Here is a 26,419-nt window from a genome sequence, read left to right as displayed (position 1 = left end):
TACTAGTTTACGATATTTCAAGATCGAAATATAATTAACATAAGGATATAAAATCTTGGCCAGGACCGTGTAAACATTTTTGATATTGACTTTCCATTTTCTAATTTATTAAACTACTTGAAATGGTTAATATTTTCAACTTCATTTATATATACTATCATTAATCTCTATTGCTATCACTAATCAAAACCTAATCACTAATCACTAATCAAAAAGTCATAAATTATCTTTGTGTACAATTATGCGACTTTAACATGTTACTTGATGTATATATATTTTTTGCATATAAAACATTAGGAATTTATTTTAATTAATATTAAAACTGGTATATATACATACGTGTATCCTGTACATACCTTCGAACTAAATTTCTTAAAAGATTTCTTCATTAAGGCTCATTTTCTGAATGAATCCAATAATAATTTGTGAGTGGGTTATAAAATGGTAAAAATACATATGAACGGAAAATATAGGAAAGGATAAGTTCTCACGATAAGTTAAACATTTGTGGTCCTAAAAAGGGCCAGTAGTTAAAGTAATCGTTTGTTTATTTTAAGCTGGTGTATTTCGTAACGGCGTTCCTTCACTAACCGCATGCTTAGCCAACACTCCAGGAAGAAGCAAACGTACTTCTGTTTGAATTTTTCGAAAAGTAATTGTCGATCGTTTATTGTAGTACGCCAAGCGAGATGCTTCTGCTGCAATGCGTTCAAAAACATCATTTGTAAAACTGTTCACGATACTCATGGCATTACTAGAAATACCAGTACCTGGATACACTTGGTTCAAAACTTTATAAATAATAAAATAGTAAATAACGTAGCTTTCCTTCCTCCTGCGTCTCATCTTGTTAGCTTTATTAATACTTTTCTGGGCTTTACCAGCCTTCTTCACTGCCTTCCCACCAGTTTTTGGCGGCATTATTGATTTACGTTTATTTATTATACTATTATTAATGGATTCATTTCGAACTTGTATAATAAGTTTGTCAAAAAGTTCCAAGTCCAAATCACCGTCAACTTCATCTGCATTTTTTACAAGTTTCTTATCACATTGATCATAAATGATTGTACGGGTAATAAATAGTAAATATAATGATATAACGTAATAATAATATGTAAAACAATGATGAAATATTTTTCTGGTAATAATACGAACAGTTTTCCAATACGATTATGAGGGCCTGTAGTACGGCCCATAGTACTCATGTTCTTTATTATAATTTTTAGCACCCTTTGGGCCTTTCGTGTACCAGATGAAACACAGCTGTCCGTTTCATTTTACGACGGACATGAAAGACATCCATTGGTCTATCAGACAAACTTACCAAAGATTCAATCTGTAGTACTTATATATATAAGATCATTTTACAAAATTTAGTAACGTGGGTTGTCGATGATTATTGTGGCAATTGTGTAAATCCGAAGGATTAAAAGAACAAAGCAAAATCCGAAAAGATCCTTCGTCTTGAAGATAATTTGCGGCCCTCAAAAGGACCATTTTCTGGATGTATTGTTGTTTATGCCTTCTTCTCTGTCTTTCTTGGCAAAAGTGCCGCTTGAATATTTGGCAAAACACCTCCTTGACTGATGGTGACTCCACATAGTAATTTGTTTAATTCCTCGTCATTACGGATGGCGAGCTGAACATGTCTGGGTATGATTCTGGATTTTTTATTGTCTCGTGCTGCATTTCCAGTCAATTCCAGAACTTCGGCAGCCAAATATTCCATAACTGCAGCCAGGTAGACAGGAGCACCAGATCCCACGCGTTCGGCGTAATTACCTTTCCTCAGAAGTCTATGGATACGACTAACAGGAAATTGGAGTCCCGCTTTCAACGAACGGGATGACTTTCCCTTCGCCTTTGTTTTCCCTCCTTTTCCACGACTGGACATTTTAGTTTTATACTAGAATGAAGACAAACGATTGAATAGAACCTTCCTCGCTCGAAGTATTACTGTGAATGAACTGCACAAGCCGGTTCATCATATTTATTACGAGCCGGACCAACAGCAGCGCACCAATCAGAATGCAGCACCTAAGAAACACTCGGCTCTTTAACCCCTCCCTATATTTAATGCGCTTCTACTGCCATCTGACAATTCAAAATCTTTTTCTTTTAACATCAAAAAAATTTTTTTTATTTTTTACCGTGTGGCTTTTATGTGGTACCTGAGGCTGTTGTGTGCCTTAATGTCCGCTCTAAAGCTGTAATTTATTGGTTAGGTACATTAGGTACATTCACTTCAGTAGTGATAGGATAAAAGTTTCAAAACCCATAAGCATAATGGTTATTGTAATGGGGCTAAGGTTCTGGATAATTTTGGTTAGTTTTTCTATTTCTTAATGGAATTTCGTTTATGTCGTATCGTACTATTTTGTTTATTAGTGGATTGTTGTGATTATTGTTTAATGTCCTGCGTATTAATCCTTTTATATATTTTATGTGTTTATATTCATGTATCTTTTAACTATTACTGGGATTATATAGTTGTAATTGACAGGGTATGTTGCATTTTGAATTTGAGTTGCTATTTGTGTTGCTAGTAGTTGGTATGGGAATACTTGGTATATTGTGGAAGATAGGGGCTAATAATTCAGCTTTCTCCTTCTTTGAAAAGACTGATTCAGCCTCGGTTTCTAGAGAAGGTATTGAAAAGTAGTTATTGTGTAGTGCGTTATACATTCTCTAGAGAGTTATCTGTTATGCTGAGGATTTAGATTTGGTGGTGCTACTTTGCTTGTTTTGATTTGTTGGGTGAGAATGTTTCTGGCTAGTTTGTGTTTTGGGAATCTTATTGTCCATTTCTAGACTTGATGAGTTGGTGCGGAGAATGATCAGAAGTTATTGTGTACATGTATGTTTTGGTTTTGAAAATGGATTTATTGTATGCTTTTCTATCTTGCAGTCAATATTTTACAAATTAATGAAATATGTGCTTATTCTGTGTCTATTGCAAAGGTTTCTATTGGGGTTTTTATTGTAATTTGACTTGTCCATGTGCTTAGTAGTATAAGTATTGTTTGAAAGGATTTTGGAGTCATATTTTTCCCAATGCATACATGAGTGAAATATGATTCCTAATTTCCTGACTTCTAATACATTGGTTTCTGGAGTGAACATGATTTTGTATATTGGGTAGCTTGAGAATTGGTCATTTTGTATTTGGGTACAGGATGTTGGCTTTAGATTATGGCTTTTGAGTTCTGTCATTATATCATGGTGATCTATTTTAGGAAATCCTTTTAAGGACATTGTTATGGCCTTCTCGTGTGTAAAGAGTAATTATGGAATTGGATATTGTTTTTGGTACAAAATGTCATGTTGCTGAGTGTTTCTAAAGGTTATTTTAGTCTGGTTTAAAAAACATTTGATTCACAAGCCATCATCTTATGTGTTATGGAGATCTTTTTGTGAGTGTATGTAGAATAATGGATCAGGGTGGTTTACATGATGTGTGTTTTGTGTTTGTATTATCTATGTATGTTTCCATGTTTTTTGTTTTGTTTGAGTTTATGAGGAAAGGAGGTGTGCTTTTTGGGAATGGATTGTGTTCAGTGTTGAAGCAGTTTCTAAGTAATTTGAATGGATTAAAGTTTGGTATGTTTAGTGTGAGAGTTAGCACCATACTCACAGTTTCTGGGCCTTGGACTTGTATGGTTACTATTCTGTCTGGATCTTTTAGTAATATAGATCTTCTGTTCACTCTTATGGAGTAGGGTTCTCTATTCTGTCTTTTAGCTTGCCTGGAGGTTGTTCACAGTTTGTTTCGTCATTTTTTCTTGACTTTGAGACCTTGAAAAGATAATTATGGTACCCGCCAACCCACAGTCGTTTTAATGATGTTGATTTGCGCTAGATTTTCTGGTGAATGGGTGTATATTACATTGTAAATGCTTTGTTTCCCCTAGCTTCGCTGTTCGCTAAAGAACTGCTGATCAGTTCTTTTCGTTTCGCTGTCAAGGACGAACCTTAATATATCTATTCTCAGTGAATGCTATCGGATGGATTAATAATCGGCAATATAATATATTGCAAATTTGATATTTGTACCGAGAAATTTATGCATATTGTATGATTTTATTCGGACGCCATATTTGTTTCATTTATAGTCAGTCCAACGAGTCGAATTGGTAATAAAAAATACACGTGGTAATAAGCTGTAATTCGATTGCGCACTGACCTAACCAAACTTATCGTTGTAACCAAATAGTCCTTTCTATTCAAAGCACGATTCTTACGGAGTTGGCTGATGTTGCTCGCGACAATAAGAAAACAAAAATTACACATACATATCATTTGTAACTAGCTACATATTTGTAATAACAAAAAACTCAACAAATCACTTTCTGTAATAATAATAACGCTGTGAGACGTACTGCCAGATATTCAAGTCGAACTTTTACCAAAGGAAAAGCATAATTAACTTTTCAAACACAAACGGCCCTTTTCAGCGCCAGTAGTTCTTTCTAAAGAAATAATAATATAATAATAGTAATAAAAAAATGAGACCTACAAACAGATTGTATCGAATTATTTCATAAATTATTTGAACATATGAACAAAATTAATCAGGAATTATAAATACATAAGACAATTTTATTTGAAAAATATGTATCAGGAAACATTCTAAATGAAGTACAACGAGTGTTCTTATGTTAGGAAAAAATTGTGGCCCTGAAAAGGGCCGTTTTGCTGATTGCATGTCAAAACAATGATTTTGCATTTTAACCTCCAAAACCATAAAGAGTACGTCCTTGTCTCTTCAGAGCGTATACGACATCCATAGCCGTTACAGTCTTCCGTTTAGCGTGCTCGGTGTATGTAACCGCATCACGAATGACGTTTTCTAGGAAAACTTTTAAGACACCACGAGTTTCCTCGTAAATCAAGCCAGATATGCGTTTAACACCACCACGACGAGCCAAGCGACGAATTGCTGGTTTCGTGATACCTTGGATATTATCACGAAGTACCTTTCTATGACGCTTCGCTCCTCCCTTTCCCAATCCCTTTCCTCCCTTTCCACGACCAGTCATATCGAAAAATTTACTGGTTACTAGTGAAAGATTTTGTCCTGACAAATACCACTTTCAATATTAACGTTACCACTAAGGTTACTAAATTCGTCTGTGGTGTCGCGTCGAGTGCGAGCGCTTTTATACATTCGAACAGGTATATTCCCCACCACTTTCATACCAGCCAATCAGATATCGCGACGTTTCAAGCAGAGATTATATATATCAGTACCTTCGAACATTTACAGTGCATATTCAAAAGCGCAGCATCGTAGAAGGTTCTTTACTCATATAACGAACCATCGCTAGATTCAATTAATTATTTACATTAAATAATATTTACTTATCTATAATAAGTATTAACTTATTATAAATAATTTGCCATACCGACATACTTATACATATATTTCGGATTAAAAAAACGATGTTTTATGTGTTACTAGAAAGTCTGGTTAAACTTTTGCTATATAGAACCATACATGTATCCAAAGAAACTTAATATAGAATCAATTTCCCTCTCATTGCCTAATACATACCTTAAACGATTAATACTACGATAACAAAATTAATAATACGATATTACTGCATACATTCTATCGATTATAAAGTACATGTACATTGTACATTGAAACACGGAATAAATGTTACTGCATAATCTTCGTTGCTTCTTTCAATTTTTAATGAAATTTTTAAGAGGAGCGTCCGATAATGAATTACCATAGGAGATTTTAATTATTGACTGCGAAAAAACTATTAAAATATCACTACAATTCATTAGATTTGAACTGAAAAGGGAAATCACAAGATCAAGAGAAAGCAGAACGTCCTTAAAAATATCTTAAATCTTGCAGGAGTTTTATTCAAGGCCCTTTGCTCTGAAAACGAATATCTATCTTCCAAATGTAGCTGCATTCTTCGTCGGTTGGTCGGCATATGTATATGTATACATGTAACGTATGCTACATATGTACTTTAGAATCTCCGGAGCTATGCTGTTGAGACCCTACCCCACCAACTACATATCACATGGGCAGTCAAGTCAGCAAAGGGATCTCCCCTCCGTTTTGCAGCTGCCCAGGTGTATCCCTTGCATATTTTCTGAGAACAAAAGACCCGCCGGCACACCGTCCACCAGTTCGCCTTTAGATATTTGAATTTGCGTTGCTTCCAACTTACATACATACATTAAATCAAAAGATATTTATAGGTACAAAAAGATTGGAAACATATTAATTTCTAATTTATACACGTTTTTTGTTTCGAGATATTTTCGAAAGACTATTACAAGTCAACTATTAGAAATCAAAAAGTGAAACGATTAAACTAAATATAATTGATAAGGTGAGATACAGTGATTTACTGATTATATGGATTAAACACAACTCGTCGCACACAGATTAATACTTCTCAAAACAATATTTGTTAGTAAAAAAGAAATACTTCTCAGACAATATCTCTGAAGGTAATACTCTATGAGACGGTATGTACTTCACAAGACAATACTTCGCGAGACTCATCGCATTCGTTGTCGAAAATGTAGGTGTAAATCTTCTTGCTGTTAGATATTCTTTTTCAAAAGCCCGATTTTTTACGAAATGAGTTAGGAACGTTTACGAGGTTTACAATGCGTCGATTGCGTTTGAGGCAACTCATGTCGGCTATTAGTGAATTTAAGAATCTGGTAATCGGTTTCCTTTGAATCGTGTTAAGATCCGGAAATTTCGATAGCATCGTAAACGTAGCTATAAACTGCAAATGGCTAAAATTGTCTATAACCCAATTTTATTTATAATACACAAAATATATAAAAATATCGTTAACAGATAGATAACAATATCCACCACTATTCTTGTAAAACCGCTAATATGATAAGTACAAGATTTTTTTAAAAGCGAAGTTTGGTAACTTGTTGAATCCAATCGATGAATGTAACGACTCGGGTGAACACGCCAGGTTTATTACTGGGACAATATCCGTCTCCATAGCTAACGATTCCGATTTGAAGAGGGATATTATTTTTGAATACGATCAACGGGCCACCGCTATCACCCTGCATTTCCAGTAAAACCAATAAAGTTCCGCATTTTTAAGCAAAAAAATTGCGAAAAAAGAGGAAATGACAAGATTATTTACCTGACATGCGTCTTGATGGTATGAGGCTGAAGTGCATACGTGTTTCTCCGTTACAGCCCAATACGGGGAGCATTCTTTATTCGAAATAATTGGTAGAAGCGCGTACTTTAGTCTTTTCGTTCCAGCTCCGGAAGATCCGTCTTTTCCCCATCCGATGACCGCACCTGTTCTGCCAGTGAATGATTTTTTCAGGTAGTTATAACCTGCGAGCTTAATAGGTTGAATGCTTGCTAAAAATTAAAAAAATGATTTAATAATAATATAGACATAACATATTTTTACATACGAATCTGCTTGTTGGGCACGTTTCTTCTTTGTTCGATGAGGATCTTACCTCTGAATGGAATATTGCGTGGCATGTACAGTAGTGCGATATCATTCAAGGTTGTTTGATAATTCGGGTGAAGTATAGCTTTGTTCGTTAACATCGCTACACCAGGCCCGTTATAAGAATTATACTCTATCCCGGTTTTGTTGCAAATACCAAAAACAACAAGAAATTGTTTAGGTCCAGATGCTACGCAATGACCTGCTGTTAACACCCATCTTGAGGAAATAATCGTTCCACCGCACTGCGAGGTCATTCCATTGCCCAGCAATCGATGCACCACGGCCATAAATGGAAATTGATTTGGCACTGCGAATTGTCCACCGACGATTCTGGTCGAGTCAAATTCATCCACCCCTTCTTCTTTTTTGTTTCGTTTTGTTTTTTATTATCAAACACAATTTAATAAATTAACTATATAAAATATCTACTTATATCAATATATCTACTTACCATACGAAGAATCGGGTATCAAGTTTGTATCCCATTGATTGATTTCGAACGCGCTGCGGGAGATGCAGAAGACATTGCGGTTTACAGCTAAAGTAAGGAAAATGAAAATGTATAAAGACTTAACGCTTATCGAAATCATGATGAACTGTGTAAAATCCATTGATAGATTTTTCTTTATATACCTACTCTTTGTCTGCGCTTCCTTAAAAATGATGTTAGTATTTTTATTGGAAAAGTACTAGAAGCAAAGGCAATTAAGATGCGTCAAAAATCTGACTGGAAAACGACAATGTCTTTCGAAATCGACCCTTCGAGGCATCTAACAGTTGGGATTCTGTCCCCATTACGTTCACGATTTTTGTTGTTTGTTTCTGACAAAGACAAAAACGATCGTGTCGTTTTTTATGCGGCGCAACAGCTATGCAGAGAAAGAGAGAGAGAGAGAAATTTTTATCGTACGAAAGAAACTGATTTCGTATCATGGTATGCGGAAGGATAGTGTCGCATTGGTTAACTGTGTCTTTGCTTCGTTAATTGCCTGTCGCCGTTATCACCACCGAGAGTTGAAATTGACTTCGTGAAGCGAGGAGAAAGATACTTGAAATTTTTTGGAAGTGTATCTCCCTCGTCAAGTTTGCTTTTTTCGATAGATAAAGTTGCCACCGATTAGTAGTTAAGAAAGCATTTCGAAAGGCATGGAAAAGTAAAACCAGATTACTTTAACGTCTCTGCTGGGTACTGTTTAAATTTAAACGAAACATTGGAAACATTTCAGGGACATTGGAACGATTAATGAACGCGTTACATTTTCAACCAATGAGAATTGAACGATGTTTTCTATAAAAGCAGAAGAACCGAATAGAAACGTGAGACGAGCGCGAGACAACATTGTATATGTTTGTATTTCGACGAATATAAATAGTCTGAATGTTTATTTTTCAATTAATACAGATAGTATAGATCGTTTATATTTTGACGAGTATAGATATTTTGTGTGCTTATATTTTAACAAGTATAGATGTTCTGTGTGTTTATATTGTAAAGAGTATACGCATTTAATAATGGTTCTCAAAGGTATTGCAAAAATAATGGAAAAAAAAGAAAGGAAACAGGAAAGTATTAATATAAACAAACCGGATCGAAAGAAAAAGAAAAAGAGGAAGGAGAATTATGGGATTTATATCTATAAAGTACTTAAACAAGTTCATCCAGATACAGGTATTTCGAGCAATGCCATGAGGATTATGAATAGTTTTCTGCAGGATATATTCGAGAAAATTGCTATCGAATCATCTCGTTTGTCCGGATACAACAAGCGAAGTACTATTACATCGAGAGAGATACAAACCGCCGTCAAGCTTTTATTGCCTGGGGAACTTGCTAAGCATGCAATTAACGAAGGTACAAAGGCAGTTTCTAAGTATACAAATACCAAATAAAGAAAAGAACATCTTCTTTCACACACTTAAAATGATCGGCCCTTTTCAGGGCCACCAGTCTTTTTTTCATTGGAACTTTTGCTTGGTTTCCTTTTTAATTCTCCTAATCGATTAGAATTGTAATCTGAGTAAAATTTAAATAAACATCATTCGCAATACTATCTATTAATTCTGTATTATCCAATCAAGATACGTGTATGTAGCAAGATCATAAACTATAGAATAACGGCGCCGATTAGTATCATAGACTTGGAGTTGTAACATTGTATTTATATCACGCAATAAACGATATATGATTACCTCATTTAGAAATAGCAAAACTGCAAATATCAATTACTATTTTAACAAATTGGGAAACAAGGAGAACGAAGTGTAATATAAATATCTATTCATATTAGAAGCCTAGAATACTAAAAGAATTACAAGTAGACAAACTCGTTATTACGGACTTATAAAAGAATATATATGTAGTACATAGTACTAAGAAAGGTTGAAAACTTCTTTATATACAACTCCCATCAAAATTTTAGGTTCTCATGTGCCCATTTTTGTATGGCTCCATTTGTCTTCAAATACATATATCTGAAATATAATTCAGGAACTTAAACATGTATATCTTATTAACTACATTGTACTAACCACCTGTTTGTTATAACAATATATCATCGGCCTTATCTAACGACAGACAATAACGAGGAATTAATATTTAGTTATTAATATTTATTTTAATTTTAAACATAGTAGACTGTTGTCTTATTGTATAAACGGAGAATTACCATACATTTAAAAATAGTGATGGTCCTAAAAAGGATCGATTATACAAAATTAATCTCAATTTATAACTTAACCTCCGAAATCGTACCATGTTCTGCTTTGGTAAGTAGATAAGGCATGTACAATATACATAGATACAAGCTTGGTGAATAAGAATTTTAAGATTAACTGGCAGTTAGATTGTAGTTTTATTGAGCGGAAGGGGAACATAGCTGGTTTTATGGTACCTCTTTTGGATTGTAATTGTAGCGATAATTACTCTTTTAATTAAAAAGTTATTAAATACCTCTGTATATGATAAATACTGATCCCCCACTATTATCGAGCTGGCCAATCCAAAATAACTTCCCTGGATTGACTGCCCCTTCTCGATCGCAATGAACCAATCAGACGCTCACAGCTCTTGCCTCGTGAGATATATAAACTCCAAGTCGTCGGAGCTGGGAAACTCTATTTGTATATTGTCTTCTGCGCGCATAGTGTAATATTAGACTATAATGGCTCGTACTAAGCAGACTGCTCGTAAATCGACTGGTGGTAAAGCGCCCCGAAAGCAATTGGCGACAAAGGCTGCACGTAAAAGTGCACCTGCAACTGGAGGAGTGAAGAAACCTCATCGTTATCGTCCCGGAACTGTTGCTCTTCGTGAAATTCGAAGATACCAAAAGAGTACTGAGCTTTTGATCCGTAAATTGCCTTTCCAACGGCTTGTTCGTGAAATTGCACAGGACTTTAAAACTGACCTTCGTTTCCAAAGTTCAGCAGTTATGGCGCTTCAAGAAGCAAGCGAGGCCTACCTAGTTGGGCTCTTTGAAGACACGAATCTTTGTGCTATTCACGCTAAGAGGGTTACTATCATGCCAAAAGATATCCAGTTGGCACGTAGAATTCGTGGAGAACGAGCTTAAATGTTTTTCTGGTAGCAAAAATAAGAACGGCCCTTTTCAGGGCCAACAATCCTTTTCTCGAAAGAACAGTTCGATATTCCATACGTTACATTATTCGTGTATATTTTATTCGTATATTCTTTTGATTGTAATTCATAATAGGTGGAACTACAGCTTAAATTAAAAAAAAGGACATTCTACAACAAAGTTTAATTTGAATTCTAACTTCTTGTTAATTTTCATGTACATGTTCATTTCGTGTACATAAAAGGTATCGTTTTGAATAAGTAGCCTGTCATTAACCCTTTCGCTACGGCAGTGTGCTCCGTCGGAATGACACCGCTGTACGGGCCATCGTGCCGCCGGAATAGCGGTACTGAACGGAGCACTGCGACGGAAAACGTCGTTGCGCGAGGCTCATGGTTAAGTGGTATCCCACGGACGTCGTCTTTATGCGACGCTCGTACACACAGGATGTTAAAGTTAAAGAGATGAAAATTGGCATATGAACTCCTTATAAGTAATGAGTTAAAAATAATTTGATATATAATTGATACTGTATGCTGTACAAAAGGGAAAGGAATGCATAGGCATAGGAAAGAGTCATTCTAGTTTCTATAAGGTTTTAACATCCAGTACATTACATAGCATTAAATTTTACATTCAGTAAGTGCATTATAACTGAACTTATTTTTACTAAAGTATTTAATTAAAGTAAAATATATGTTTTTATTGTAATAGTTATATTATAATATATTATAGTTATATTTTATATAATCAATTATGTAATTATACTAGTATAGACATTTAATTTGGGATTAGGTTAGGTTAGGTTTCGAGTTTATGTTTCACGTTTTTTCATACGAGAAATACGTTGTTTTAATAATTATAAAATATCAATTATTATGTAACGATGCCTGTAATATATATCAAAATTGCAAATCAATTTATGCAAATCAGTTTATCTATATTAAAATTTTCTTTAGAAAAATACATTTCAACATAGTGATAAAAGAGGAAGATAAATTATCTTTTAAATCCTTTTCCGAGAATAGTTATAAAACGGATGTTATATTTTAGATCTCATCAAGCGAAAATATGGCATATGACAATCGTGATTGCATCATATGGATAGACACAGAAGTAAATATTTTATGAAATTTTTTTTAGGTTAAGTTATAGTATACACTCATAAGGATTTGTATACGTATTTGATTGCTTTAGTTTTTCTGAATATACAATCACTGTAATCATAAACTTAAACGTATAAAAATATTATACTAAACTCCTTTTTAGTTAACTGGACTTGATATAGAAAAGGATACAATTTTGGAAGTTGCTTGTTTGATAACTGACAAAGATTTGAACATTATAAGTGAAGAATTTAATGTTGTAATTAATCAACCAGATGTAGTGTTAGAAAATATGAATGAATGGTGCACTAACTGGCATACAAAGGTGAATCAACTATCTTTTACTATAGTAATTATTTGAGCTTTGAACATGCATTTATAACTTATATTTATCATAAGAACTATATTTTTCCAGACTGGCTTGATAGCAAAATCTAAATGTAGCAAATATAGTTTAAAGGATGCAGAACAAATGTTACTTAATTTGTTAAAAAACTACATTCCAAGTAAAAGTTGTCCCTTAGCTGGTAATACAGTTTATATGGATCGTTTATTCTTATTAAAATTTATGCCATTAGTCAATGATTACTTACATTATAGAATTATTGATTGCAGTGTGATTAAAGAACTAGTCAGGTATTTGCATTTAAATTATCTGTATACTCTAGTAATAGCTATTATAGATTATATTTAATTTATATTATTTTTAAAAATAATGCATAATTTATTTTAGGAGATGGAATCCAACAATTTATAAAAATATGCCAGAAAAGAAACGTTGTCACAGAGCTTTATCTGATATCAAAGAAAGTATAAATGAACTAAAATATTATAAAACGAATATATTTACAGCTTTTATGGCATAGCACCCACGTTCATATTCTATGGGTTACAATCCTTCAAATGTGTTTCTTAAAGATTGACATAGTCATCTTTACAAATAGCCATGTTTTATTACAAATGTTTTTATATAGACCTCTTATATAAAGAGAGGAAGTGAAAAGGGAAGTTATTGGAAAAAGTTTAGAAAGAAGGCACTAGTATAGCAAAATATCTTAATTTATGAAATATTATATTTACAGTAGTACATGCAAACAATTCACAAACAGTTCTGATCCATGTAGATGCAACCGAAAGAAATTTGTGATACAATTTTAGGATTATGCTTATATATTCTATGTAATTCAATCAAACTATTAAGTAAATATTCTAATCTATAATTTTAAAAAGAATCAATTTCTTTTGTAGAAAGATTTTGTCAAATTCGTAAAATTAATGCACTTACACGAGTTTTAAATAAAACACAGAGTCCATGCCTTATAATCTGGATAATTTGAATTATTTTCACTTTAAAACATGGTAAATATTTTTAGAACATAAATAAATAGATATGGAAAAATTAATACCAAAAAACCTTAGTCTTTTTGAAAAAATCCAAAGTAAGCATACGAACGAATTCATACATATAAATTTCATTCATAGACGTTTTTTAATTAATTTATGTTTCTAAGCCATTTATTTATAGCCCCCGGTATAAATATAAATAAATTTATTGCTACAAAATTTACGATATCATGAATGATTTTAAATAAATTGATAAGAAGAATTGAGTTTCTCTACTGTGATAGATGTTTGAACTTCAATTTGTAATTCATAATTATACGTAATCTACGATTTGTTAGTACTGTCAAAAAAGGAAGTACCCTGAACACGATTTTTTAAGAAGTTATCAGAAATTACAGTATTTCGAAGGCCACGTTCAACGATGAACATTTTTTTTACAAGATTTCAAGATCGTCATCTTTTTTAAGTAGAACTACATGTTCATTTTTTGTAACTTTGTAGAGCGCGAGAAAACAAATTTAACAACCTTAATAACCATACCGTCCCCATAATTTATTCTTAAGATATTTGCGTCTGAACTGTACATATGTAACATCTAATTCTGTTCAATGGACAAATGACAAAATTAAAAAATCCAAATTCTTCGACTCCTAGACAGAATGTGTTAAATTTTGCTCAAATGAAAGTTTAGAATATAAGGGATTATTTGAGATTAGTTTTATCTAAATATTCTCTCTCCTTTTTGGTTTCATAGCAATTTTAAAAATCGCTCCATTGATGAATCTAGGAAAAATTATAACCATTTAACCGTAAAACAGTGAAATTAATTTCTTTATAATTAAAGAATGATACTTCTCGAACTATAAGGCGAGTTTTTGGACTGTTCAAGAGTTAAATTAAAGCTTCAACTCTCATAAATTTACTCTGCATATTATTCTGATCTTCTATGTAATTCTATTTATTATATGCAATTAATACAATACCTCTTTTTGATTACGTATTTGAAGGGATTCGAAGTATTTCAAAGCATATCAGTAACTGTACATTTATCTATAGTCTGTCCAACAAAACGAGACAGTAAACGGAAACAAAATTTGGTTGCCGCGCTTGCAATTATTGGCTGCCGACTAGTGATATTCGAATTTCACTTCTTCACTGCCTCGTCTCTATAATATATGTAAAAATTTTATTATTGATATTGAAAGTTACATAAAAAGATTTATAGATATTTGATTTTTTTGTAATCATTACACAATAGATTAATATAACTATTGTTTCCGTGTAGTTAGTTAATTATTTAATTTCTTTTCTGTTTGGAGATTGTAGAGTGATATCTTGGTTTTGCTTTGGTAATTTATAGAGTAACTGAGGATAAATTTTTGTGATTTTACGTACAGTTCGATGTAAGAGACCTCTGTTGGAACTGTTGTAAAACATAGATTTTAAATTGTTCAACGGTTAATAATATAAGGAAGCGTTTATATACAATGTGAAAGGTAGCGACTTATTCTACGAAAAAAAGAGACGAATGTTTAAGGTGAAATAACTAAAAGCGATCAGAGTGTAAAGAAGATTTATTCCACAAAAATGAACGACACGCGTAATGCGAAAAAAGAGAAAAAGCAGCATATACAAGTCTTTGTCCGTGTCAGGTAATTCCATATTAAACTTAAACTTAAAGTACTTAAACAAAACTTTGTTTTAAAATGTAATTTTATATTGATGTTGCTTTGTTTTATGGTAGGCCAATAAATAATGCTGAGAAAGCCGGGAAATCGGCAACAGTTGTTGATATACCATCTAATAAAGAAGTCGTCATTCGGGAAAGACCTCATGATAAATTTACAAAAAAGTTTACGTTTGACAAAGTATTTGGACCTCATTCAAAGCAGGTGCGTCTTTCAATTAGTATTTAATATTATATAGATAACATTTTAAAAAAGATGAATAATTATTAATAAATTTTTAGATACAAGTATATAATGCAGTTGTCAGTTCTTTGCTGGAAGAAGTTTTGGCTGGATATAATTGCACAGTGTTTGCATATGGACAAACTGGCACTGGAAAGACTTTCACAATGGAAGGAACTGACAATGATCCATCATTACATTGGCAAACAGTTGGTTTAACATTTTCTTTCTACAAATAGTAGTCTTGAAATAGACAACATAAAAGAATATATTATATATTATAATGTATGCATATATATATAAAGATATATATGAATACACACATATATATATGTATATATGTATAAATTTTACAGGATTCCACTGCTGGAATCATACCTCGAGCTTTAAGTCACTTATTTGATGAATTGCGCGTATTAGGCGTGCAGGAATACTCAGTAAGAGTCAGCTATTTAGAATTATACAACGAGGAAATATTTGATTTATTATCTCCTAGTGAGGATGCTGCTAAAATAAGGTATTTGATTTTTATACCCTTTGTTCATGTATTGCTATTTTCTCAAAATTCTGTATAATGATTTAAAAGGATATATGAAGATCCAACTAAAAAAGGTGCTGTAATAGTACATGGTTTAGAAGAAATGTCAATACATACTAAAAATGAAGTATTTAACATCCTTCAGAAAGGATCAGAAAAACGGCAGACTGCAGCTACTCTGATGAATGATCATTCAAGGTTAAAAAATATTCTGCTTTTATATTTTAAATAGCTATTTATGTCTATTTTATTTCATGAAATTCAATATTAATACTATTTGCGTTTTAGTCGTTCCCACACAATATTTTCTATTACTGTTCATATAAGGGAGAATACTATAGAGGGTGAAGAGCTATTGAAAACAGGAAAACTAAATTTAGTTGATCTAGCTGGCAGTGAGAATGTTGGAAGGTCTGGTGCTGTTGACCGAAGAGCAAGAGAAGCAGGCAATATCAATCAATCTTTATTAACTTTAGGTCGAGTTATAACAGCATTAGCAGAAAAAGCTCCACATGTACCTTATAGGTAAAATTAAGTAATTATTAATAAATTAATATAATTTCTGATAGTTAATTTATAACATACATTCAACTATTGAATTTTCTTGTTTATCTTTTGTGTACAGAGAATCTAAATTAACACGGTTGCTCCAGGAATCATTAGGTGGACGTACAAGAACTTCAATAATTGCTACAATATCTTCTGCTAGTATTAATCTTGAGGAAACCTTGTCAACATTAGATTATGCACATCGTGCTAAAAATATCACAAATCGACCTGAAGTTAATCAAAAATTTTCTAAGAAGGCATTACTTCAAGAATATATTGAAGAAATTGAAAGATTAAAGAAAGATTTAATAGCATGTCGTGAACGAAATGGTATTTATCTAACTCCGGACAGTTACAATGAAATGCAATCTTTGATAGAATTTCAAAGCAAAGAAATAGAGGAAAAATTGAATCATATTAAAGCACTTGAAGAATGTATGAACTCTAAAGAGGTGATTGTTGATCAAAGTTTTATAATTTCTATTATGTTCTTATTGTATTACACAATGCAAAAATCAAAATTATTATTTTAGCGAATATTTAACGAATTAAAATCAATAACTTCCAAACAAGCAAATGAAATATTAAGTACAAAAAATGAATTGAAAAGCACAGTAAATGCTTTAATGTCAACGTCAACACGCTTGGCAATATCGGAACGAGAAAAAGAGGAACAAAAATTTCTTGTTGAAAAACATGCAAATACTGAAAATATTCTTTTATCACAAGTACAAACAGTTTTAGATGTTGCTGATACAGCCACCTCAGATGTAAATAAACTTCATGATAAAATCTTTCGTAAATTGTAAGCACTTTCTCTCAGATAAAATCCTAAATTTTAGATTATATTTGTGAATTTAAAATTAACATTTTATATTTATAGACAAATAGGACAGCAAAATAAATCTCTTGGACAACAGTTTAAGAACAACATTAAAGAACAAATCCAAAAAATTGAAGCTGATATTGCATCGCATACCAAAAATTTAATGCAATTCTCTACATCTATGAAGGATCATATTGGTAAGTAGAATATTCAGTAGAAATATTGAATTTTGTAAGTAAATACTTACTATTTTGCTTCTTTAGAAGCGCAAAGTGTATCAGTTAGCGAGGACATTGGAAAGGCGATTCAAGTTATGTCCCAGGATCTTGTTAATTTTAAACAAAATATTATCAATGAGTTGATGAAAAATATGGATGATTCTGTATGTAACAAAATACAATTAATATTTTTATTATGAAATTCATCAAATTAAAATATTTATTTTTTAGTATGTAAGGTATCAACAGTGGTTGGGAAATAAAAGTGAAAATGTTACAGCTATGACTAATATAAAAATTAGTATGTTAAATAATATTTCTTCCCATATTGTACAAAAATTTCATCAGTTACTGGAGAATAAACTAGCTGAAGGTTTGCAAGCGCTAAACACTGATATTTCTCAAAATATTGATAACTTAATAGAATCTACAAAAGAATCCATGACATCAATTTCTAAATGTTCAACTGAAAAGCGGGTTCGCTTAAATAACGATATGTTAGAAATTAGAGAACATATTGAAAATATTCGACAGGGTCAAAAGAATATTATCGAGAAACGGACAAATTTTGCAAAGGTACGTTACTTTAAAAAAAGGACTATATTGTTGCAGTCCTGATATTGTCTACTTGCAGATGATGGACGATTTGCAACGTTGTTTTAATGAGATACAAAAGGAGCAGGAAGAGAATCATTTTTCAATATGCAATATATTAGACAATATTGATGAAACTTGTAGAACTATAAATAATCAAGCTTCAGATACTTGCAAAATAAAGATAGAAAAACAAAATGATTTGCAAGAAAGATTTCGAAGTGATCTAGAAATAGTGAAAAAGGTAGTTGTTGAAGGAACAGATAAGGTAAAAAATACTGAATTTCTTAGGAAAGCAGATTCCCTATTGTACAATATTATGAGGTAATTTGATATTCATTTCTTTTGATAGTCTCGATTGTTGAACGAAAGCGCTATAGCACAAGGTAAAATATCAATAGATCAGTTCCAATCGAACATAAATAAGAATTGTGATACATTAATGAGTTTTAAAAATTGCGTGGAAAATAATATTACGGAAATGCAGCAAAAGATGGCAAAAGATAAAAGCTTTATTTTGTCAGCAATCAATGTAAGTTGGCACCTAAAATTGTTAAAGTTATTTCAATTCTCATTTTATTTTTAATATTATGGTTTTCAGGATATGTACATGAAAGTTTATACCACTAGCAATGAACATATAAAATGTTTTGATGATTGTAAAATGGCATTTATGACTGTATTTACAGAAATGAGTAAAAAGCTTGAGAGTGAAAATATTAATGCAGAAAATGTGAATAGCAAAAGTATTTTAGAAATGCAAGAAATACTTGATCAAGTTGACAAATTCTTTACAGAAGATTTATATCGCGATAATCCAACAGGTATGATCAATTATTCACTAGTATTTATACTATTGTTATATATATTGCATGTATATCTATAATTTTGAAAAATTATTTGTTTAACTGAAATTAAATAGGTTTAACTCCTGCAAAAAAGGATTTTCAGTATTCTAAAAAGCTTATTAAAACCTCTCCACATGAACGACTACTTAAAAGGTATAGAGAAACACTTAAAGATATTGAAGATACAGAGAATGAGGTAAGTTTGGATATACAGTACTTTTAATATAAATTTAATAAAATATTTTGCTTATTGTATATATCTCCATTAGCCTGTAATACCACTGAATACATCTACAAAACAAGCTGTAGATACAAGCTGAGAAATAACCTTCGAAGAAATTATAACGTCGTATGTAGTATGTGGAAATTATGAATTTTTAAATTTTATAACCATAAATACTTTATAACCAATGCGACAAAATAAAATTGAACATATGTATATTAAAATAGTAAACGTAATATTTAATTAAATCTTTTTATAAACCTTTATTTCTTCCTTATTTTATTGAATTTACTTTTAGTTTATACAAACGGATTAATAGGTAGTATCTGCAGTAATTCATAATAATTTTTATTAGTTTGATACCGTTTTTCAAAGAGTAATCTTTATAAAATATAATGCACTGTATCAAAACAAGTATAAAATTTTTTAGTTCAATATGTTACAGAAACCAATCTTCTCAATGATGTTTGTACATGTATAAATATGCATTTATCACAACATAATTTGTAAAGTATTAATGGATGCGGAGTGGGGCAAATCTTATAATAACGACTACTACGTTATGTGCAGTGACAATTTCATTGACGTATTCTGACAAGCAACGAGATCAATTTCATACTTTGCAATGCGAAGTGTGTGTGATATTAAAAAATGGGTTTCTTGGAAGATACATTCGTGATTCTAATCACACAGGTGGAAATTTATTTCCACTAATATAAATAGATTCTTGCCGGTACTCGTAGATATTGCAGAGTTAGGTTATAAGTGATTGATATTTTTATTAAAGGATTGTAACTGTAATATTTATGTTTTTCTATTATATATTATTTTTATTAATAATGCGAATTTCGAAACATATTTACGTTTCATGGATATTGAAATGCAAATTAAAAATTAAATTTTGTGAAATTATTTTAAACTTTCTGTGTAATAGTCGGGTGTTAGCTTTATTAAATTTTTATAACGTACTATGTATTGTTTGTATTAATGTTAATAATTTTATAATAAATGTGCCATTCTGAAATTGTGTAATCTATTTTTAAAATAACAAGTATTGTTAATCTCATCTAGCCAGATTGTGTATTATCAGACCTAATTAGTTTATTTTTATCTTTTTATGTATTTGTATTGCATATTGCAGATTATTTTCTTCTTGGGAGGATGGGTATTTTTTGTAAAAAAATTATTTCGGGATTATGAAGTTCATCACAGATTAGTACAACTAATTTTTTCCACAACATTTTCACTATCTTGTACTATGTTCGAACTAATTATTTTTGAAATAATTGGAGTTCTTGACTCCAGGTAAGTAAATGATTTTTTTTAAATTGAGCATTAATAATATAATGTATATTTAGTTCTAGATATTTTCATTGGAATGTTGGCCTTTATATGCTCCTATTTATGGTAATTGTTTTGATTCCATTTTACATAGCATATTTCATCATTAGCAATATCAGATTTGGTGAGTGTATTTTATAAATATTTACATTAGTATGTAATATTGAATATATTAAACGATCATTTTTTTACAGTAAGACTGAAATTAATAAGGCCATTAACAGTTGTTGTATATCTCTTTTATCTTTACTTGTTTTGGAAAGTGGGAAATCCCTTTCCAATCTTAAGTCCAAAAAAAGGCCTATTATCCATTGAACAAGGTGTTAGTAGAATAGGAGTTATTGGTGTCACTGTTATGGCACTATTGTCAGGATTTGGTGCTGTAAATTATCCATATACTTCAATGGCCTATTTTATGAGACCTGTAACATATGCTGACGTACAGGCTATAGAAAAACGATTATTACAAACAATGGATATGATCGTGGCTAAGAAAAAGAGAATGGCATTAGCTAAGAAGGGAGAAGTTGTAGGGCAAACTGAAGCTAGATCTCGACTTTGGGGGATGTTTGGTCCTTTAAGTGGTACTAAAAGTAATCAGGAAAGTATGTATTACATTCTTTGATATGATTAGGATATAAAATAGTTTTGTTTACATGTACATCTCATGAAATATAATCGCAGGTATTAAACAGTTACAAACCGAAGTTACAGCGTTAGAAGAATTATCTCGGCAATTATTTTTAGAAGCACACGATATTCAAAATGCAAGAGAACGTTTAGAATGGGCTGCTACTTGGCAGGGGAAATATTTTAATGTTTTAGGGTACTTTTTCTCTGTGTATTGTACTTGGAAAATATTCATTGTAAGCATCTATACAATAGAATTGTATAAAAAATTATAGATTTGAAATCTATGTTTTCTTCTAGTCAACAATTAATATTGTTTTCGATCGCGTGGGCAAGAAAGATCCCGTAACTAGAGCAATTGAAATTGCAGTACACTGGATTGGTTTTGATATCGATGTTACATTTTGGTCTCAACACATTTCCTTCTATCTTGTTGGTTGTATTGTATTAACATCAATTCGTGGTTTATTACTAACACTCACGAAGGTATGTTTGAAGCAGATATTTTTTGCATTATTTCGAAAACATTTAGAAGTTTGAAAATATCTATTAAATACTGATTATTCTGTTATTTCAGTTTTTTTACGCGATATCAAGCAGCAAATCATCGAATATTATCGTACTTATACTTGCTCAAATAATGGTAAGATTATTTTATTTGATATGGATAAAAGTTTATTGCTTTTTTGATGATATAATTATATGTTTTTTGTAGGGTATGTATTTTGTGTCATCTGTGCTTCTAATGCGAATGAATATGCCTGCGGAATATCGGATTATAATAACTCAAGTTTTAGGAGAATTGCAATTTAATTTTTATCATAGGTGGTTTGACGTTATATTTTTGGTATCTGCATTATCATCAATAGTATTTTTATATTTAGCTCATAAACAAGCGCCTGCAGAACGTATTTAATTTAATAAAACATCTTTTTACGATGAAAATAAAAAATTTCTTTGTAATTTCATGTTTACAGCTCCTTTGATTACATTTTTGCAACAAAATAAGTTTGTTTAACGAAATAAGAAATAAACAACATCATGTAGAACTAAAAATTAATTATAAAATATATGAACATAAAACTTAATGTATTAAGTATTTAAATATTTATTCATAGGAACATATTTAATGTTCCTACCTCTAAAATGTACTTACATATGATAATGCTCCTATATATGTTTTGTCCAAATTAACATGCATAATTATAAACTTTACACGTTAAGTAATAGTTTTACATTCTCTATTGTTTAATTAATTCAAAGTAATCTTTAATTTGGTGAAATATCTGATATATATATCATTTACATTAATTCTATGTTGTATTTATCTCGTTACGGTATATAATGGCATTTTGATCACACATAGCTAATAAAAATACGTGAATAATAGAAAATTGGCATTAATGTATGATTACTGAGTCTATGATGAGTAAACTTCTAATGGATCAATTCGATAGACCATTCTTCTCCCATATTTACACCTGGCTTACGCACGGTTAATACATTATTGTTTGGATTGTATTTAGTCTCCAAATTAACCTTTGCCATACCTAAAACACAAATAATTCGTAATTTAATTATGATGTTAAATGATACGTTTTTGAATTGAATTAGGATGATACATACTGCGTGAATTTAATATAGCAGATTTAACACCTTTAGGTGGATTTGCAATATCTACCCTTTCCAACCAGCTTTCTGTCTGATATGAAGATAATTTGTCGATAAATGTAGAAGTTAATTTATTTTTTTCAAAATTAAGTCTTAAATACAAGTATTTTCCATGACGATATTCAAAGCTAGATTCATCATCGATGTACAATGTGCCATTAGCTTTACCCGCAGAATCTGTGGTAACTATCAGAGTATAGGGATCATTTTTCATTGCTACTGTACTACGACGTATTCTCATTTTACGTGGAACGATAGAGCCGCCTCTTTGGAATACCGGAATTTTATGAAGCGTCACCGGAATATTAACTAAGCCTGGTCGGTAATATGGTTGCATGGTATCAACGTCATACCAAATTACTGTGCCTTCTCCAGGGAAATATACGTTAACATCTGTAACTGATGGTTGAAAGACCGGGCGTACAAGTATAGAGTCACCGATTAATATTTCATCATCGATAGCATATGTCTCAGTTTCACTTGGATAATGAGCCCATAAAGGTCGCACTACCGGAGTGCCATTTATTTCATGTTCTCGGAAAAGTGTATACCATAATGGTAGATATGAATATCTCATTCTAAAAGCCTCTTTGACGATTTGAAGAGTTTCTTCGTTAAATAACCAAGGTTCGCGCCGTTTAGTTTCAATATGAGAGTGCTGACGATAAAAGGGAAGCCAGGCACCAGCTTGATTCCATCTAATGAACAGTTCAGAGTCTGGATTTTTGAAGAAACCAGCAATATCTGCTCCACAGAATGACATTCCAGAAACGGCTAAAGAGAGGCACATTGGATAACTTACACGTAGGTGATCCCAATCGCCTGTATTATCGCCAGTCCACATAGCTGTATAACGTTGTGAACCAGCGAAGAAAGATCTCACAAGTGTAAATGGCCGTAGTGAGCCTTCTGATCTTCTAAATAAAGCTTCATATGTAGCCATAGACAAAAGAAGTCCATTAATATTGTGAACACTTCTATGCTCCCAACCACCATAATGGATCACATCTTTAGGCATAGTTACTTCGGGACCATTAAATACGCTTGGTTCGTTCATATCATTCCAGATGTACACATCATTAGTGGTACCATGGAATTTATCTAAACTATATTGACTGATATAATATTCTCGTACCGCTGGATCGAAAAAGTCTAAATACGAGGATGATCCTGGCCAACACCAACCCTCGTAGTCTTTTCCATCTCTTGTTTTAATGTAATAACCCATTTTTGTGGCATCATTATGCAAAAAGTAACCAGGGTCACGTTTAATATGCGGATCAATAATTACAACCAATTTTCTACCTTTTGCAGTTAAATTATGCACCATTTCAATAGGATTTGGAAATTTTCGCCCGTCCCAAGTAAAATATTTTTTACTGTCGGTGTACTCGATATCGAGCCACATAACATCCAAAGGTAAATCATGTGTATCAAAATTTTCTGCTACTTGTATAACATCATCTTGATCGTTGTAATTCCAACGACTTTGATGATAGCCTAAAGTAAACATTTGAGGTAATGGTGCTGTACCCGTTAAAGTTGTGTACTGTTTAAATACATCCAGAGGCTTAGGACCTAACATAAAGAACACATCTATTACACCAGCTTCTGACATGAAATGAGCATCCACTTGTGATTTTTTAGCAGATCGAGATACAAAGTTTACAATGCTTTCTACGACATTATTGTCTGCACTTGATAGAATATCGACCCACGTTTCTGCAGCATTATGCCAGAAGATACCAGTTGTTCTTTCTTTACCATGAGCATAGAGAACAGGTATTGCTCCATAAAGTGACATTTTTTCATTGACTTCATATTCAAATACATCTAAATTGTATAATCTGTAAGGATCAGCCTGTTTTGTAGATTTTAGAGCAAAGGAATCTGCATGTTCTGGTACACCATATGCGTGTTCAGCACCAGGAAAGCTGAAGTCCAAAGCAATTGCTTCTGGGCCAAAAGGTTTTGAGTCATGATGAGTTTTAAAACTTTCCTCCCAAGCGCCTGGATCATCATCTGCACCATCACCTGGACCATCACTATTGCTATTTATTTCAGCATTTTCAGCATTTTCTTCTTGTTCTGGTTTCCTGTTAATCATTATTAAAAAATGTCATTAATTATGTATATTTAATAATTAGGCATAATATATCAAAAGCAACTTTATGAGGCATACTTAGGTTTTGTACGATAATGTTCAAATCTCATAAGACCTCTTGCATTTGCAGACACAACCAATATATTCTGAGAGTATAAATCCACTCTAAATGGACTAGTATATAAAATAACTTTGTTTTCTCCACTTGTTATAGTTATATGATCTGTAGTTTTTTCAATTAAATTTAATTTAGATACTTGTGGTTGATCCTGAAGAGCATATTCAGGCTCATATCTGTCACGTAATGGATTTTTTTCATTGATATGGAGTCTAAATGTATTATCTTTTAATGCAGTTAATTGCAATATATAAAGAACTCTTGTATCCTTATTAAACAAGTCTATACTTATACTGGATTCATTTTGAGTTAAAGTATTTGTTAAAAGTTGATATGGTGTTTTTCCAGGCTCAACTTTTCTGCAACGTCTAATAATATCGATATAGTATTAATATTAGTAGCATAATTAGTTATATTCTCAGAAATGATAGACAGTATTGGAAACTTACCTGCAAAAGCTACTCTGTTCGCATGTTTTAAATACATCTCTATTAACTGCATCGATAAGGAGGAAAGAACAGACTAATAGAAATAGTAATCCCAATCTACAATATAAAATATTAAGCTCATAAAATTTTCTGTTATGAAAAATACTCTAATTTGTTAATATCAATTACGTTTTATTCCTGAACAATAGCGGAAAGAACATTATTATGTATTTTGTTATTTGTTATTGTTGCTTTTGTAATACACTTAATTGTATTCTCATTTTACGTTAAAACGGCCTCCTGTTTTTAATGACTCTGAACAGATAATAACATTTTTATAAACAAATTAAACAGAGAAAAGTAATGCTGCGTGCCGAATCAAATCACGGTATTATCATGGACACGTCAGCGTAATCATGATTGGATTATAAAAGTAAATACATAAAGAAGCCTAATTTGTTATTTTGTATAAGCAAGATGAATTAAGTGCGGAATGATTTATAGAGTGATGTATTCCGCTCATGAAGAATTAACTTCGTTTTTTGAAGGTTAAAAGGCCGAAAGTAAGTAACTTACCGCACGTATGAGGCCATGTTGAAAAGTGATTTTTGTCACAGATGAGATATAAAATAGACTCATCACCTTATGGGACTGGGTATTCCACGTTCTGAAATACCGATTGCGCAAAAAATCAGAAATTTCGTTATGCTACAAAGTAGATTTAACTAACATATGTTAATGGGATATAAAATAGGTCTGATATGTAATCAGAGATGAGAAATGAAGATCCTTTTACCTATAATATGATTTCTGTATTTTCTGTAGCAAATCGCAGATTTTTCTGAAGTCGGTATTTCAGAACGTGAGACACGTAGCTTCATATAATGTCATATCTATTCTATATTTAGA

General features: G+C 31.8%; 10 protein-coding genes across 16 annotated transcripts; 5 read left to right on the top strand and 5 right to left on the bottom strand.

Moving 5' to 3' along the window:
- Positions 1-533: 533 nt before the first annotated feature.
- Positions 534-1,053, bottom strand: LOC100749926 (histone H2B-like). Its single transcript, XM_012389468.3, has one exon. It carries the CDS (start codon positions 919-921, stop codon positions 553-555), a length of 369 nt encoding a protein of 122 aa, XP_012244891.1. The 5' UTR covers positions 922-1,053; the 3' UTR covers positions 534-552.
- Positions 1,054-1,361: 308 nt separating this feature from the next.
- On the bottom strand, positions 1,362-4,422 carry LOC100744580 (histone H2A-like). Its single transcript, XM_003492121.4, has 2 exons — positions 3,638-4,422; positions 1,362-2,210 (listed from the first exon to the last, which is right to left on the bottom strand). Exon 2 carries the CDS (start codon positions 1,895-1,897, stop codon positions 1,520-1,522), a length of 378 nt encoding a protein of 125 aa, XP_003492169.1. The 5' UTR covers positions 1,898-2,210; positions 3,638-4,422; the 3' UTR covers positions 1,362-1,519.
- Positions 4,423-4,672: 250 nt separating this feature from the next.
- Positions 4,673-5,126, bottom strand: LOC100744459 (histone H4). The gene has a single exon (XM_003492120.4). The coding sequence runs from the start codon at positions 5,040-5,042 to the stop codon at positions 4,731-4,733; it is 312 nt and encodes a 103-aa protein (XP_003492168.1). The 5' UTR covers positions 5,043-5,126; the 3' UTR covers positions 4,673-4,730.
- Positions 5,127-6,786: 1,660 nt separating this feature from the next.
- LOC100749808 (chymotrypsin-2-like) lies at positions 6,787-10,531 on the bottom strand (the record flags this gene model as incomplete). The annotated part of the gene is made up of 5 exons (XM_024369965.2): positions 6,787-7,071; positions 7,155-7,384; positions 7,489-7,848; positions 7,936-8,022; positions 10,435-10,531. Coding segments are annotated over 5 exons (939 nt in total), but the record flags the coding sequence as incomplete, so codon positions are not given.
- Positions 8,437-9,431, top strand: LOC100744336 (histone H2B). The gene has a single exon (XM_003492119.4). It carries the CDS (start codon positions 8,766-8,768, stop codon positions 9,372-9,374), a length of 609 nt encoding a protein of 202 aa, XP_003492167.3. The 5' UTR covers positions 8,437-8,765; the 3' UTR covers positions 9,375-9,431.
- LOC100744219 (histone H3) lies at positions 10,527-11,105 on the top strand. The gene has a single exon (XM_003492118.4). The coding sequence runs from the start codon at positions 10,646-10,648 to the stop codon at positions 11,054-11,056; it is 411 nt and encodes a 136-aa protein (XP_003492166.1). The 5' UTR covers positions 10,527-10,645; the 3' UTR covers positions 11,057-11,105.
- Positions 11,106-11,509: 404 nt separating this feature from the next.
- On the top strand, positions 11,510-13,571 carry LOC100744102 (probable oligoribonuclease). Its single transcript, XM_003492117.4, has 5 exons — positions 11,510-11,701; positions 12,116-12,178; positions 12,332-12,493; positions 12,584-12,804; positions 12,902-13,571. Exons 2-5 carry the CDS (start codon positions 12,134-12,136, stop codon positions 13,032-13,034), a joined length of 561 nt encoding a protein of 186 aa, XP_003492165.1. The 5' UTR covers positions 11,510-11,701; positions 12,116-12,133; the 3' UTR covers positions 13,035-13,571.
- A 156-nt stretch (positions 13,572-13,727) lies between these two features.
- Positions 13,728-19,426, top strand: LOC100749689 (kinesin-like protein Klp61F). Its single transcript, XM_003492081.4, has 16 exons — positions 13,728-15,164; positions 15,257-15,404; positions 15,482-15,631; positions 15,779-15,939; positions 16,009-16,158; positions 16,249-16,485; positions 16,586-16,961; positions 17,043-17,314; positions 17,393-17,532; positions 17,599-17,717; positions 17,785-18,129; positions 18,188-18,415; positions 18,500-18,679; positions 18,749-18,971; positions 19,070-19,191; positions 19,265-19,426. Exons 1-16 carry the CDS (start codon positions 15,100-15,102, stop codon positions 19,313-19,315), a joined length of 2,967 nt encoding a protein of 988 aa, XP_003492129.1. The 5' UTR covers positions 13,728-15,099; the 3' UTR covers positions 19,316-19,426.
- A 292-nt stretch (positions 19,427-19,718) lies between these two features.
- Positions 19,719-22,141, top strand: LOC100743871 (Golgi pH regulator). 4 transcript variants are annotated; one of them, XM_024369964.2, is made up of 8 exons: positions 19,719-19,911; positions 20,360-20,523; positions 20,577-20,683; positions 20,754-21,164; positions 21,244-21,425; positions 21,490-21,679; positions 21,767-21,832; positions 21,905-22,141. In XM_024369964.2, exons 1-8 carry the CDS (start codon positions 19,870-19,872, stop codon positions 22,000-22,002), a joined length of 1,260 nt encoding a protein of 419 aa, XP_024225732.1. In that variant the 5' UTR covers positions 19,719-19,869; the 3' UTR covers positions 22,003-22,141. The 4 variants fall into 4 exon arrangements, with proteins under 4 accessions (XP_024225732.1, XP_012245027.1, XP_012245026.1 ...); XM_012389604.3 differs by having other exon boundaries at positions 19,738-19,976; positions 21,490-21,675; positions 21,905-22,134; XM_012389603.3 differs by having other exon boundaries at positions 19,739-19,951; positions 21,490-21,675; positions 21,905-22,134.
- A 139-nt stretch (positions 22,142-22,280) lies between these two features.
- LOC100743757 (neutral alpha-glucosidase AB) lies at positions 22,281-26,330 on the bottom strand. Of its 4 annotated transcripts, none has more exons than XM_003492114.4 (5): positions 26,087-26,330; positions 25,532-25,627; positions 25,043-25,450; positions 22,816-24,956; positions 22,281-22,739 (listed from the first exon to the last, which is right to left on the bottom strand). In XM_003492114.4, the coding sequence occupies exons 1-5, from the start codon at positions 26,101-26,103 to the stop codon at positions 22,627-22,629; spliced, it is 2,775 nt and encodes a 924-aa protein (XP_003492162.1). In that variant the 5' UTR covers positions 26,104-26,330; the 3' UTR covers positions 22,281-22,626. The 4 variants fall into 4 exon arrangements, with proteins under 4 accessions (XP_003492162.1, XP_012245025.1, XP_012245022.1 ...); XM_012389602.3 differs by having other exon boundaries at positions 22,816-24,959; positions 26,087-26,325; XM_012389599.3 differs by lacking the exon at positions 26,087-26,330 and adding an exon at positions 25,700-26,043 and having other exon boundaries at positions 22,816-24,959.
- Positions 26,331-26,419: the final 89 nt, after the last annotated feature.

Source organism: Bombus impatiens, unplaced genomic scaffold (assembly GCF_000188095.3).
Source record: "Bombus impatiens unplaced genomic scaffold, BIMP_2.2 scf_0647, whole genome shotgun sequence".
NCBI classification, from domain to species: domain Eukaryota; kingdom Metazoa; phylum Arthropoda; class Insecta; order Hymenoptera; family Apidae; genus Bombus; species Bombus impatiens.
The sequence above is the reverse complement of the archived record's forward strand: the minus strand, read 5'-3'. Positions and strand labels throughout refer to the sequence as shown.

What these genes read in the sequence shown, in the direction of transcription:
- LOC100749926 (XM_012389468.3), bottom strand. Translation starts at nt 921, where the DNA reads ATGCCGCCAAAAACTGGTGGGAAGGCAGTGAAGAAGGCTGGTAAAGCC.
- LOC100744580 (XM_003492121.4), bottom strand. Translation starts at nt 1,897, where the DNA reads ATGTCCAGTCGTGGAAAAGGAGGGAAAACAAAGGCGAAGGGAAAGTCA.
- LOC100744459 (XM_003492120.4), bottom strand. Translation starts at nt 5,042, where the DNA reads ATGACTGGTCGTGGAAAGGGAGGAAAGGGATTGGGAAAGGGAGGAGCG.
- LOC100744336 (XM_003492119.4), top strand. Translation starts at nt 8,766, where the DNA reads ATGTTTTCTATAAAAGCAGAAGAACCGAATAGAAACGTGAGACGAGCG.
- LOC100744219 (XM_003492118.4), top strand. Translation starts at nt 10,646, where the DNA reads ATGGCTCGTACTAAGCAGACTGCTCGTAAATCGACTGGTGGTAAAGCG.
- LOC100744102 (XM_003492117.4), top strand. Translation starts at nt 12,134, where the DNA reads ATGGCATATGACAATCGTGATTGCATCATATGGATAGACACAGAA. An exon ending in GCACTAACTGGCATACAAAG is followed by an intron (nt 12,494 to 12,583) that starts GTGAATCAACTA and finishes ATATTTTTCCAG; the next exon opens with ACTGGCTTGATAGCAAAATC. An exon ending in GTGATTAAAGAACTAGTCAG is followed by an intron (nt 12,805 to 12,901) that starts GTATTTGCATTT and finishes AATTTATTTTAG; the next exon opens with GAGATGGAATCCAACAATTT.
- LOC100749689 (XM_003492081.4), top strand. Translation starts at nt 15,100, where the DNA reads ATGAACGACACGCGTAATGCGAAAAAAGAGAAAAAGCAGCATATACAA. An exon ending in TTGGACCTCATTCAAAGCAG is followed by an intron (nt 15,405 to 15,481) that starts GTGCGTCTTTCA and finishes ATAAATTTTTAG; the next exon opens with ATACAAGTATATAATGCAGT. An exon ending in TGAAAAATATGGATGATTCT is followed by an intron (nt 17,718 to 17,784) that starts GTATGTAACAAA and finishes TTTATTTTTTAG; the next exon opens with TATGTAAGGTATCAACAGTG.
- LOC100743871 (XM_003492115.4), top strand. Translation starts at nt 19,870, where the DNA reads ATGGGTTTCTTGGAAGATACATTCGTGATTCTAATCACACAG. An exon ending in CATTAGCAATATCAGATTTG is followed by an intron (nt 20,684 to 20,753) that starts GTGAGTGTATTT and finishes ATTTTTTTACAG; the next exon opens with TAAGACTGAAATTAATAAGG. An exon ending in TATTACTAACACTCACGAAG is followed by an intron (nt 21,676 to 21,766) that starts GTATGTTTGAAG and finishes CTGTTATTTCAG; the next exon opens with TTTTTTTACGCGATATCAAG.
- LOC100743757 (XM_012389599.3), bottom strand. Translation starts at nt 25,731, where the DNA reads ATGTTCTTTCCGCTATTGTTCAGGAATAAAAC. An exon ending in GAACAGAGTAGCTTTTGCAG is followed by an intron (nt 25,451 to 25,531) that starts GTAAGTTTCCAA and finishes CGATATTATTAG; the next exon opens with ACGTTGCAGAAAAGTTGAGC. An exon ending in CATTATCGTACAAAACCTAA is followed by an intron (nt 24,960 to 25,042) that starts GTATGCCTCATA and finishes AATAATGATTAA; the next exon opens with CAGGAAACCAGAACAAGAAG.